Genomic DNA, 12,828 nt, shown 5'->3' with positions numbered 1-12,828 from the left:
TTCGAGTGAAGACAGGGGTCGTGTATCCAAATTTATTTAGTTGCAGGAAGGTTCAGTCACGGTCCTTGGTGAACTGGCGTACATTCACTTTTTTTTTTTTTTTCCCAAAAAAAAGAATAGTTTCCATAAAAGGATTTTTGGTCATCACCTAATTTTTAATACAGTATTTATATACAAAAAAACCCACTTCCAACTACTTACTGTACAAGAGAAACTAGAAGCGTCAGACCCCACGACTGTAGCAAGGTGGATGGTGGTCGGGGCTGGCGGCTGGAGGGGACGGCCTCACGCCGACCGCACGTTCACGGCGAACGCGTCTGTGTCTCCCCTCCCTTCGATGAGACATTTCTTTTTAGGTTTCTCTTGGAGCTCGAGAAATTTCAGACAATTGGTTAGTATAATGGCTGCAAATTTAGATCACTCTTGTCATCTGTGAGACTCGTTTTTACAAGCTTTAAAATGGTAACTGTCTCACAGTCACATTCCTGTAAGTAAAAATATAGAGAAGTATTACCAAAATAGAAGCCTTTATTAATAAAAATCTTTGGTAGTAACAGTGTTTTTTAAATTCCTCGCGATGGTATTTGGTTAACTAATAAAATAAACTCCTTCACCTTGGAGCGAGAGAAAACCCCTCAAATCCACCCTAAAATTGATTTTTTTAAAAAAATCCCAATAAATACTCTAAAGCTGTGACTGTTTTCCCGATGCCTTAAGACTTCATGCAACCTGAAGCCGTCTTTAGAAATGCCTCTGGGGTCCTCTCTGTTTCTGCTCATTTCCTGCCCCCCTGCTTTTCTTTCTTCTTCTTTTTTGTCCCACCGAGCAGATGAACAGTTCTGAGGCTGGCTCATGGTGGAGGGCCAGGTGTGGGGCTGATAGCGGGGACCCAGATGGTGCGGGTCACCCGTTGTCCAGAGGGCACCCGCTGCCCCAAGGTTCTCCAACAGTAAATTCTGAGCTCACAGGCCCTCTCCTTCTGGCCAGAGGGTCTCTCAGTTTCTGAACTAACAGAAAGCAGATGAAAAGCCAGCTGACTTCTCCGACCTGGCGGTAGGTGAGTCTTCTGGAACTGGTGTCAACCTCGTTGTTGTGTTCTCCTTCCTAGATGGCACGAGGTCGATCCAATGCTTTGCGACACCATCTCGACTCTCTCCAAAGGCATCGGGCGCATTAGAAAAGACGCTTTCTGGAGGCCTCTGCTCACCTTCCATGGCAAAGGAGACCCAAGGTTCCCAAGGACTGTTTCTGCAAAGCGACCGTATTCCCGCGCGTTCTCACCCTATCCCCAGCGATCATTTTGATTAAACTTGAATGCTAAAGATAAAAAAATTCCCTGCATATGGTTTTGTGCAAAAACGAGGAGAAGAGAAACAGAAAAAAGACAGAAGAATGTTGTCCTATCTGAAGGTGGTCTTCCACCGGCTGGGGGAGGGTGCCCAGGGGCAGCTACAGGGCACCCCCGGGGTACTCGGGGCTGTCCAGGCAGGCCTTGGGGCCGTGGTTGTTGCACGGCTCGTCCTTCTTCCGGTCCTTTTCCATCCAGGTGTCGAGCAGCTGCTGCTTGCCCTGCTCCTCCCGCATGAACAGCTCCACCATCAGCACCTTCTCCTTGTGCACCTGCTGGCTGATGTCCTTGGGGATGTCGGGGATGACCCAGTCCACGAAGTCGCTCATGAACATGACCAGGTTCTGGAAGAAGAGTCAGTGTGAGGGTGGGGAGGAGGGACAGCAGGCGGTGCTCCCCACCTCCCCGTACCTGCCTTTCACCACACCTGTCTCTGCCGCCCCCCACCCCCCTCCACTGCGCCCACCCCATCACTCCAGCCTGCGACCCGAGATGCGCAGTTTGGACTCCCTTGGCCTCGGTTCCCCGCAAGGTATAAATGAGGCAGGGAAGTGGCCAGCTAGCCCTCCAGAAACCGCTGCTGACTTCTATTACGAACCGGAGCTCAGTAAGTGGCAACTTTCTGAATAATTCTGACCCCCTGGGCTGGGAAGCTTAAGAGATGATTGGATTGGTCACGCATCACCAAATACAGTAAGTATCGGGCTTTAAGGAAAACAGAATAGAAATAGCATGAAAGCCGCGTGGAACTCGGTGTCTGATGATGCCACAGACCCTTCTCCAGTTTGCAAGGGCTCCCAGGGCCACCCCGCAAGTCTGCTCCCTCCCTGGAGAAATTTCTAGTGCACGGAGAGCAAATGGTCGGCTTTTACAGAAGAACTGAAATCTATTTTTAAAACTTCTGTCCCGTGATCCCTTGTCAGCATATCTGTCTGTTTGTTACCTGGTGGGCTGTGCTGGTGCCTCCCAGACCGCTTCTCCTGGTGGTGCTCCCAGCCCCCAGCTGTGGCTACTGAGGCTCACAGCTGCCTTCTTTCTAGGGAACCCCCTCCCGCCTGGCTTTTCTTGGTCTGAACAGACTATGGCCCATGCCCAACCAACATGGGCAGACCAAAGGGGTTCTCTTGCATCCAGGTGGGCCTGGGTGTGTGCTGGGATAACCCACTTGCACCGAATCCTTGTCTCAGGCTCTGCTGCTGGTAAACTCAGCCCCAGACACTTGTTTCCAAACACTTGTTTGCAGAGTGTTATGGAAAGCTGACAGGTGAGGCAGCAGAGGGGTGGAAGTCCCACTAGCAGCCACACTCTCTGGAAAGGGCTGCGTTGGGGCTTGAACTCAGTCCCTAGGATTCCAGGTGCAAGAGGTGCCTGAGTAGAAGGGACTTTGACTGGGCCCATGTGGTTAAGGGGTGCTTCCCCAGCTCTGGGACCATAGCTGCTGCAGACAGCAGCCTGCTCCCCAGTCTTGGGTCCTGTCCCTTGGGAATCACTTTGGCCTCCAAGTTATTTGTTGTCCCCTCCCCAGAGACCAGGTGAGGCTGGGTGCTCTGGTCCCTGGCTGGGGGCTGGAGTCGGCTGGAGTCCTCCTGCCTGTACTGGTCCTGTCCTTGGGTTGTCTCCAGCCACAGAGGTGGTGAGAACCAAGCTGGGTCTCCCTTCCTCCCTGTCTCCTTCAGTAAAGACCCCTCGTATCTAACTAGGCCTGCCTTCCCCCAGAGAGGTCCAAAAATCCCACTGCCAGTGCTGGCCCAGGCCTCCCTCTGCCCTCCTAGGACCTGTCCCTGCACAGGGCCCAGGGTTGCCAGGCCTCTAGGCCTCCCAACGCCCCTGACACGGGCCGCCTCCTGCCTTCTGACCCCGTTCTGGGCTCGGAGTGCTTCCGCAGTGCCCGCTTCTCAAACGTCCCGGAAACGAGGCCTGCCGCACCTGGAAGACAATGACGAAAGCCAGCCGCGCCGCCAGCACGGCCCAGAAGTCCTTGGAGATGTCGTACTTGTGCTCTGACCACGGGGGCTCCCGGTAGTCTTTGTACCTGCGGAGGAGGGCAGGAATCCGCCAGGGGTTGGGGGTCTTCAAGCAGAAGCAGGGATCATTCCCGGCGCCCCACGTCCCTGAGCTGGCAGCAAGGAAGCCTCCCCCGGCCTCCTTCCCCTCGTCCCGCTCCTCCCTCCTTATCCACACACGACGCTCCGCGCCGCTCCCTGACGTATCCACGTGGACGCTGCCCACTGACTTCCCGCGGGGGCAGACACCCACCCCCCAGGACCTCCCACTGACCCTCGCTCTATGGAAAGCGGTCTTCCTTGCTTGCCTGTCCACTGCCCTGCCAGCATACACTGTCCCCCCTCCAGAGTGCCCCGTCCCTGTCCCCTCCTCAGAGGTCCTGAGATGACCAGTCTGTGGGAGCAGGGCAAGGATGACAAGCGGGGTCCTGTCTCTTCACAGCCCCTCTGACTGTGCCCCAAATTCCGGGGGATGCTATTGGCTTTAATGGGGCTGATCCTGTGTTATGCAGGAGAAAGCTCCCCAAAGCCATTAGAATAAGCTTGAGGCAGGGGCAGTTTCTGGGGTTGGGGCAGTAGTTTATCCCCGCTGGTCGCTGAGGTCCAGTGGTGGGGGGACCAGAAGAGGGGTCATCTGGCTCTGCGGTCACAGCCCTAGCCTGACCCCAGAACAGTGACCACCTTGCTGGGTGTTCTTGCGCAGTGGCTCAGCCTCTCTGGGCCTCGGTCTGGCGTCCTCTCAGTCACAGGAGAAGCGTTTAGTGAGTAGCTATTATCTTCCAGCCCCCATTTCAAGGGAGCTCATTCAGGAACACACAACAGAGAGGGCCCCTCGCCCACAGAACCTTACTTGTGGAGGGAGCTGGATGGGAGCCTCCGAGGAGCTGCTGGGTGCTAAGCTGCCAGACCAGAGATAGGATCGATCTCTCTGGGAACGATCCTATCTGGGTACCAGCGGCAGAGTGACATAGGACTTGTCCAACCTGCTCTGTGATGGGAACAGGCAGCCCCTGCTCTCCCAGTGTCAGACGCCATGAACACTCGCTCCTCCCTTTGCTTTCTGTGCTCATGGCCAGCTGCACTGGGACGCGAGGAAATATGTGTGAGTCACCTGGCAGACTCCTAGGCATCCCTCAAAGCCCGCTTAGGCCTGTCCAGAGGCCACCACCCACCACCTGCACTGACCTGGATCAGAGACGATCTAAGGTTTTCCTTGCTTAGCTCTGGTACCCAGCCTGCCCATGCCCCTGGGGAGGGTCATAACGCCCTCTCCGGGGATGGCTCCCGGTATTAGAGGAGAGAAGGCCTGCCTCAGCATAGACGTAAACAGTAGCCAGCCACGACTGGAGCTCAGCGGTGCTCTGCCTCTCCCCACACCCATGGCCCCAGGCTGGGCCGGGTGCTGCATCTCCTGCCACCAAGTCCTGCGAGAGGCACCTTGCGTGGGCGCAGCTGGTGAGGGCCCGGAGCTCCCAGACCTGCGCTGCCGGATCTTGGCCAATGGAGGAGGGAGGGCCTGGCTGGAGCCCGAATTCCAGGGAGCGGGATGGTCTGATCCGCGGCCGCGGGGGTGAAAGCTGCAAGACGCTTATAAATGGGTCTTGGCCGTGAGCCTGGCCTCTCCCCCACATGACCAGGACCCTGGGCTGATGCATGGGATGGAGATGGAGCTGCTTCCTTAGCCGAAGTCTGGGACCCAACGTCCAGCTCTTGGAAACCGAGGCTAACCGCGTAAATACCAGCGCTGACATTCCAGAGGAAATTTCTAGTAAGAGGACCACACATCTCCTGTCTTCTTTGCTTGTAATTATTCATCCTCCAAAATGGATTTTTAGCAAAGTAGGTCAAGGGTGTACATTTAGCCCGAACCGTCGAGACGATGCAGGGGCAGTGTCGGGGCCGCGGAAGGAGAGGGGGTCTGGCGCAGAAGCCCGGGGCTGGGGGGGCCGCCTGTCTGCGCCAGCCTGGAGTGTGCGTCTGCTGAAGGATGGGGGCGGGTGTCTGCGGGTCCCTTCTCTGCACTTCCGGCTCCCAGGCTGTCCCCTTTCCGAGGTGACCACACCGGAGTGATTTTTGGGCCCATTTAGGTGCACGCGGAAGTGTGTGGGCGGGTGGGATTCGGGAAGCTGGAGCCGGGTTGGCGTGCGGGCCTTGCTGTGTCACGCACCCTATCTAGCTGGCAGACGCGGCTCTAAGTCGTTCCTTCTCCCCAGCTGCACCTGGGCCCAGAGCAGGTGCCGTCCCCGCCCTGACACAGAAGAGAACACCGTGTCCTTGCACCGGAGTGGCTCCGGTTCCGCAGGGATGCCTGCTGTGTGCAGTGCTGTGGGGAGCACCCGAGCCGGGATGCCCGCTTCCCTTTTCCCCATGGCTCCGGAAGGCGGGCTGTTTTCCATTTCTTGGGACCGTCTTGTACTGCAAGCTGCTTCTGGTTGCTTAGTACCCTAGACACTAGCAGGTGCCCCCTCTCCCCTTTCCTCAGTCAAGGTGACAGAGATATACCAGCCAGCCTCAGGGAACCATGTGCCAAGGAGGAGCCAGCAGGCCTCCCTGAGCCAGAGGGACCGCGCTTCACCCCATGGGCTCTGGGAGGCGTATTTTGGTCCCTGAGCTCTTCTGCGTCCTGAACCTCAGCTGGGCTGGAACAGCTCCCGCAAATTCCCTCCTTGGCGCTTTTGCCCACGCTGTCCTGACGCCGGAGTGACCCCACTGCGTCTACCCTTCACCTGGGCTTCCAACTATGATCCCCGCCTTTACGCTGATCTGTGCCAGTCCCGGGTCCCTGGACCCCAATCCAGGCTGGAGCATGTGGTAGGGGCCCAGGGAATGGCCAGGTCTCAGCTCTGCCCCCCACGCCCTCCCCCTCCTCCATCTTTCCTGGGGGGGCTTCCTGCGTACCCCATGCATCTGGCCAGCAGGTGGGGCCCCACAGGTCTGGCCATCTCTGCTGGCCTGCCCAGCATCCAGTACCTCCTCCCCGAGTCAGAGCACCCCAGTTTCCTGAGGACCTCTTCATTCTCTAAGCATGACTCCACATCCTGGCACACGCCCCAGCTCTAGCCCCTACCCCCCGCCTACAGCACTTTATTTAGGGACAGGCATGTGATCCACGGCAGGCAGTGAGAACTGCGACTTCTGCTGACTATTGAGAAAGACGTTCCGAGCCTTCAGACGTAGCTGAGGTGACAGAGTGTCTTCACTGTCCACCGAAACACAACACAACCATGGGGGAAGGCAAAGCTGGGAGGCCGCACCAGAGCAGGTCCTGACGGCAAACTCTAGGCCTGGATCCAGCCATGCCTGAAGCCATCCTTGCCTTCTTAATGAAAGGAATTCCTAAATGACTTCCCACTGGCCACCCTGGCTTTTGTTTGTTTGTTTGTTTGTTTTCCCTTGAAGCAAGCGTGAGATATTCTATGACTTGCCCCTAAAAGAATCCTTGCTTGAACTAGGGTTTCCCCAGAAACCCACCACATGTGTCTTTCGGAAAGAAACGCTGAGAGCCATACCTGCAGATCTGCACCTCGTAGCCCAGGTCCAGGGGGTCACTGGGGGCCGTGCCGTTCTGGAAGTCGCTGACGTTGAAGGAGGAGAGGGTGTGGTTGACGAAGCCGTGCATGGTCCCGTCCCGGCTGTACATGTAGAGGTACACCAGGCGCGGGATGAAGTCGGACGTGAAGGAGATGACGAACGCCTGGGCCGGGGACAGGGCGGTGAGTGCAGACCCCCGGCTGGGTGCGGGAGGGGGACATGCCCCGAGGGAGCCAGGGTGGCCTTGGCCCTGGGGTGGGGCCATGTGACACTTTGCCCTTGAGTCGGCAAGGGGGCCTGGGTGCAGGGAACAGGACATCCCTGAGCAGGAAGGCAGGGGGACAAGTGCAGCCTCTCACTGGCTGTGTGGCCTCGGCCACATCACCCAACCTCTCTGTGCTCGGTGTGCCTTCCCTTCCTGGCGTACTCGAGAGGGTATGCGGGAGTGGAACGAACTTAGTGAACAGTGAGGTTCGGACTCTGATCATCCTACCCCAGAGCCATCTCTGGGGACATCCGGTGTGCTGTCAACACCAGAGCAGGGACCGGAAGCCTGGCCGCCTGGGGTAAGGTCCAGCCCTGCCGCTTTCTGGCTGTGTGGTGTTGGGTAGGTCGGCTGACCTCTCTGTGCCTCGGCTGTCTCACCTGTACGACGGGCAAGGACAGTCCCTTCCCTGAAGGCTGTGTGTGCACAAGGGGTGGATGTGTGTAGAGTGTAGAAGGGCCTGGAATATTCTAGAGGCTCGAGAAATGCTAGCTGCCATTACTGCCGTTGCTGGCTGTTGCCATGAGAGGTCCAGCTGGTTTCCAGCTGCTCACATCACCCCTGTGCTCCACACGGCTGTACCCCATTCCCAGCTCACCCCCTCCCCCATCAAAATGTGCACTACTGCCTTGGAGCTCTGCGCCCACCAGCCCAGGTCAGGAGGAGGGACTGTCACTGCCTAGTGTGCACGCTCTGCCCATCGCGGCCTTTTAACAGGGGTTCCAGAGCCTGGACTGGGCGGGGGACTGCCCCCGGCAGGGGACGCAGTGTCCCAGGGCTCTGAGAGTCTCTTCTCCAGGGCCGAGTGTCACCTCCTGTGCTGTGGGGGCCAGTCCCCAGACCCACAGGCCCAGGCTGTGTCTGCTCCTGGGAGCGGCGGCCCGTGTGCGGAAGTCAGCTTCTGGGGGCTGGGGCTGGGGCTCAGCCGGCAGGCGGAGGGGTGAGGGTCCAGGCTGGGGGCACCATGGACCTCCGAGGCTGTCTGACATTTGTTCTCATGGCTGGGGATCAGCCTTGGCTTTGAAGCATGTGCGAGCGACCCCTAGACCGCTAAGCCCAGGGACATCCAGGCCTCGGAAGAGCCACGCAGACCTGGATGGGCGACCGTAGGGCAGGCAGTGGGCTGGCTCTCGTGACAGAGTGGCCCCTGCCCTCCTAACCTGCAGGGGTGGGGCAGGGGCAGGAGAGGCTGGGCGGGCGGCACTGTGTGGCAGGAGTGTGTGGACGAGGGGCTGAGGAAGGGGGCGGCCCGGGCAGGAGGCTGGGCAGGGGAGCAAAGTCCTCAGCAAACTACGTGTGTACAAGAGGAGGCTGGCGGGCTTCTGCCCCTCATCTCCGTGTTTCTGCATTTCCTGAGCCTTTAAAGAACAGGCAGGTATTTCACATAAAACGATAAAGGTAACCTCTAAAAATAAGAGCAGAATGATTGCTAAAGAGGAGTCTCTCTCTCTCTCTCTCTGTGTCTTGTATCCTCAGGACTCTGGGGAGGGAGCGGACTTAGGCGCCAGGGTGGGCGTGGCAGAGAATTCAAGGTTATAGAAGAAGGTCAAGGACAAGGTGTTGTTCCCACCCACAGTTCGTCACAACCCCTCCGTATGACCAAGGGACGTGTCTGAACAGGAGATGCTTCCACCAGTCTGGGCGGCACCGAAGCAGGAGACAGAGACCCCACGTGGCTTCCCCGGGAGGGGCGTCCAGCTCTGTGACCACCCTGTGGGCGCTCCTGGGCAGCAGAGGCCCCCCCATGTCACTTACGTTGATGATGACAGCCAGTTTCCCAACGCCTCTGAGAATATTGTACCAGATTCCTGGGGGGAAAGAGAAGCACAGTGTCGGGCCGGCTCAGCCCGAGGCTGTCAGGACCCCGGGCTAGCAGGCGAGCGGGGCCAGCCTGGTCCTCTCCCCGGTGGCCAGATGCGTGGATCTAGCAGACGTTCTAGGGCTCGGGGGCGGGGGGGGGGGATCCCGGCTGATGACAGCGCCTCGGCCACTCCCGGCTCCGCAGGTGTTCAGAGCCAAACTGTCGCTTCTCCAAGGGGCGCTTCGAATCACCTGCTCCCTGAGCGGTTCTGCAGCCCCTCTCCTGAACCCGAAACCTTAGATGAAGTCCCCAGAGGGACAAAGATTCCATCTGGATGCGGTTCCTGCCCCAAACAGTCCACACAGGAGTGGAGACCAAGCCCGGGAGGCTTCTGTGTCCTGCACCGTTGCTCTGGGACCGGGAGACTGAATTCAGGGACGGGTCCCTAAATGTATGTCCAGGTCCAAGAGCAACGCCAGGGCCCTGGGAGGGGGACGCTGGGGTCATGACCTGAGCATAATGACTTGACAGCCATGAGGCGCAGGACACTTCCTGTCTGTGTGCCCCCCGTTTCTGCCACCTCGGGGCCTAGCACTGCCCCCAATGCCCGGGGAGCAGGGGGCTCCCCAGACAGACACGCGGTCCTCCACTGGCCTCCCCAGCAGAATGAGGCCAGCAGGGCCCGGCGAGGGCCTTATCTGAGGGCCCCTGCGGGAAGCAAAGAGGGCCTGCCTCCTGCCCCATGGAGCGCCACCGGAGCCGTGAGGAGACGTCCCGGGTTCTGTCCGTCTCTCCACGAGAGCAGTGGTTCTCAAGCCTCCTTCCTGCTGGAACACGCGCCCATGCGCTGGTACCAGGCCGCCCCGTCGGGCTCCCCTCAGGAGTGCCAGTAGGGATGCAGCGGAGGGGATGGTCCTGGCAGGGGAGATGCTTCCGTACGAGGTCAGGCTTCCTGGCTTCCCGCCGGGCCACTCGGCACCGGGAGCCCCTCTGCACCTGGCGCCCGGGGAGGCTGTGTACCGCACATCCCTGCTTGTCCCGGGCCTCGCATGCGCTGTCTGGCCGCTGGCGCTCGGCACTGCTGCGCCGACGTTTGCTGAGTGACTGCAAGAGTGTAGACAGCCCTTTCCCCCTGGGGCTGTTGGTCCCGGGCCCTGGCTGCAGGATGGCGGTCCTTGGGCCCCGGCCGGGCACATGGCTGTTTCGTCCTGCTCACGCGTGTGCTGCTTGACAACGCTGACTGGTGTTTACAGACCACGATGGTGCATTTTTTGAAAAGTCTGGACTTGCCGCTGCTTCGGAAAGAGCCTCTATCCCAAAGGGCGGCCTGTTTCGTTGGCTACGGTGGCGCCCCCTCCAGGCCGGGCCATGCACTGCGGCTCTGTTCTCCCCTCCCCGCACTCACCCACCAGGCCTCAGCCTGGCCCTGCAGGGTCTGGGTTTGCGACCTCCAAGACCGGGCACTGGGGCCTGGGTGAGAGCCCGGTGAAGGTGAAGCGTCCGGGGCAGGGGGCTCCTAGGGGAGGCGGCAGCCCGAGGAAAGGAAATGGGTCTTGGCCTCACTGCCCAGGGACAGGCCAGCGGGTAGAGGGAGGGGGTGTGGGAGTGACCAGGTTGGGATGCGGGGTGGGCTGGAGAGCTTCTCGGAGCCCAGGACGGAGCCCACCGTACAGGCCCCAGGGCATCTCCACGTCCAGGCCCGAGGTCCCGTCGGACCCCACACCAGAATCCTAGGGTCTTGTACAAAAAATGCCTAACCAGGATGCCTGCCCCGGCCCTGGGGCTCAGCCCCTCTGGGAGCCTTGGCCCCCCCTTCTGTGTTATCGGGACGCACGCCGCAGAGCACAGCACGCTCCAGTGATCTCCAGGTACAGAAAGAAAACCTTCAGGCTCCCTGCAGGAGAATCTCCAAGGGGGGAGGGACACACTCCAGGGTGTCCCTGCTGTCCAGGGACGCCACAGCCCATTTCCAAGGATGAGACAGGGAGGTATTCCGACGCCCCGGACCATGCCCGGAGCCGAACGCAGGCAGGGGCCGCTCACGGGAAAGGCTTGGCGAGAACACGTGGGAACAAGAAGCCCCTTCGTCCGCTGTCAAAGGTCAGGGCCGGAGGCTGGAGCCGGCTTCCCACTGGCAGGGAGCGGGGTCCCCACCGTGACTCACCCAGCCTGCCCTCCCAGCCAGAGCCTCCCCCGGCCACCCCTGCCGCCCTGGGTGCAGGCCGTGGGGGCCACCGGGGCCCGGCGTCCCCTCAGGGCCCACACGGATCACAGGAGGAATACAAAGGCTTGTTGAGGGAAAGATTACAGGGGAAGAAGGGCGGGTTATGCCTCCGGCCGAGCAGGCAGGAACCGGGAAGTGAGCGGATGACCCATGGGAACAGGGAGAGAAGGGGGGCCGCGGGCATAAAACAGGCAGACACCCGCCTCCCAGCCTCAGCCAGTGGGGGGAGGGACCACGCCAGGGACAGGCAGGGAGGGGCCGGGAGGTGGCCAGGGCGCTCCCGTTCACCCTGCTAGGTTTGTAGGCTTGAGGACGAGGCCGCAGGGGAAGTGGGGCTCTGCCAAGGCAAACACGGCCACCCCGGCCTTGCCTGGGCCTCTGGGAGCCCGAGAATCAGGCCTTTGTCAGGGAGAAGTGACAGCCAGGAGGCCGCACTCCCGTCTTTACTAACACTGGGCACAGGGCTCCAGAATCCCCGAGGGCTGTCCAGGGAGTGCCTCGGCCAGCTGCCCTGTCCACCCTTTCCTTTGGGGCCTTGGGTTACAACGTAAGCTTTCCCCGGGCAAACTGTCTGCTTGCGGGGTTGCTGCAGGAGTGGGCGGCCCGGGGGTGGGGGGCTGGGGGCGTAGGGTCTCCAGTCCCAGCTCCGCGTTGGTGACCACCTGGCCTTGGTCTCCCCATTGGGAAATTGGGACCGAGGATCTGCCCAGGCCTCCTCTAGAGGTCCCCGGGAGGACCCGATGCCGAAAGCCCCAAGAAGTGATCAAGTCCACGCACCACTCATAGGAACCCTGGGGACAATGTCACCTTCATCTGGGGAGGGGACTTGTGAATGCAGCCTAGGGCCCAAATTCAGTGCACTGGGCTAGAACGGTGCCCTTGTGGTCCACGGAGACCACGGCCTTTATTCTGGCCACGCACGGAACCCCCGAGCTGAGCTCGGACCCGGAGCAGCAGCAAAGCCAGGGCTGTGGCGTGCGGGGCAAGGGACTCACCCTTGCCGCAAAGCCAGGGCTGCGGCGGAATCAGGCGCCTGGAAGCCAGAAGGGATTTCAGAAAGGCAGTTAGTTCTTTCAAAGCCTCTTAAAATCACAGGTGAAATCTTCTAGGAAAGTGCAGCCTGGAGAGCATCTGTTTGCAGAGTCTCTGCCCATTGCCTGGGACGTCCAGACAGGTGACAGACAGACCGTGACAGATGCACCTCAAGATTTGAGCCCCGGCTCTGGCTGGTGCCCCTCCCTACAGAACACCAAGGTTCCCCATCCCGTCCCAGAGCTGGGCCCTGAAGGAGTCCCCACGGATGTCACGGTGCCAACGTGGGCTGCAGTGAACCAGACAGAATGACTGACACATGTGACACGTGGCCACACGTGAGTGCATGAATGGCACTTGGGGACAGTGCAACCTGGGAGAGCAGCAGGCCCAGCCGTGCTGCCACCAGGGGCCAGGGCGGGCGTGGACCGAGGGGCCCCACAGACCCAGGCAGGATGGAACGGCCGAGGGGCCTTTGTGACAGGGACGAGCCCAGTGCCAAAGGCTGGAGAAGCTGCTGCCGCCTTCCAGCAAGGGGATGCCTGCCCTGCTGTCGCCTTCAACCTATTTCTGTCACTTTTCCTTCTCATTTCAAGATTAAATAGGAGCTTTTTTGCATGCCCC

General features: G+C 59.9%; 1 protein-coding gene across 4 annotated transcripts in view; it reads right to left on the bottom strand.

The window, feature by feature from the left end:
* The window catches only part of ANO1 (anoctamin 1), a 150,348-nt gene continuing 137,520 nt past the window's right edge, over window positions 1-12,828 (bottom strand). For all 4 annotated transcript variants that reach the window (XM_032360198.1, XM_032360200.1, XM_032360199.1 and 1 more), the window contains 4 exons: window positions 8,903-8,955; window positions 6,861-7,045; window positions 3,275-3,380; window positions 1-1,692 (listed from right to left, as the gene is read on the bottom strand). In XM_032360198.1, the coding sequence (XP_032216089.1) occupies window positions 1,450-1,692; window positions 3,275-3,380; window positions 6,861-7,045; window positions 8,903-8,955 (587 nt within the window). In that variant the 3' untranslated portion in view covers window positions 1-1,449. The remainder of the gene's footprint in view (window positions 1,693-3,274; window positions 3,381-6,860; window positions 7,046-8,902; window positions 8,956-12,828) is intronic.

This window comes from Mustela erminea, chromosome 9 (genome assembly GCF_009829155.1).
Source record: "Mustela erminea isolate mMusErm1 chromosome 9, mMusErm1.Pri, whole genome shotgun sequence".
In the NCBI taxonomy this organism is placed as follows: Eukaryota; Metazoa; Chordata; class Mammalia; order Carnivora; family Mustelidae; genus Mustela; species Mustela erminea.
The sequence above is the reverse complement of the archived record's forward strand: the minus strand, read 5'-3'. Positions and strand labels throughout refer to the sequence as shown.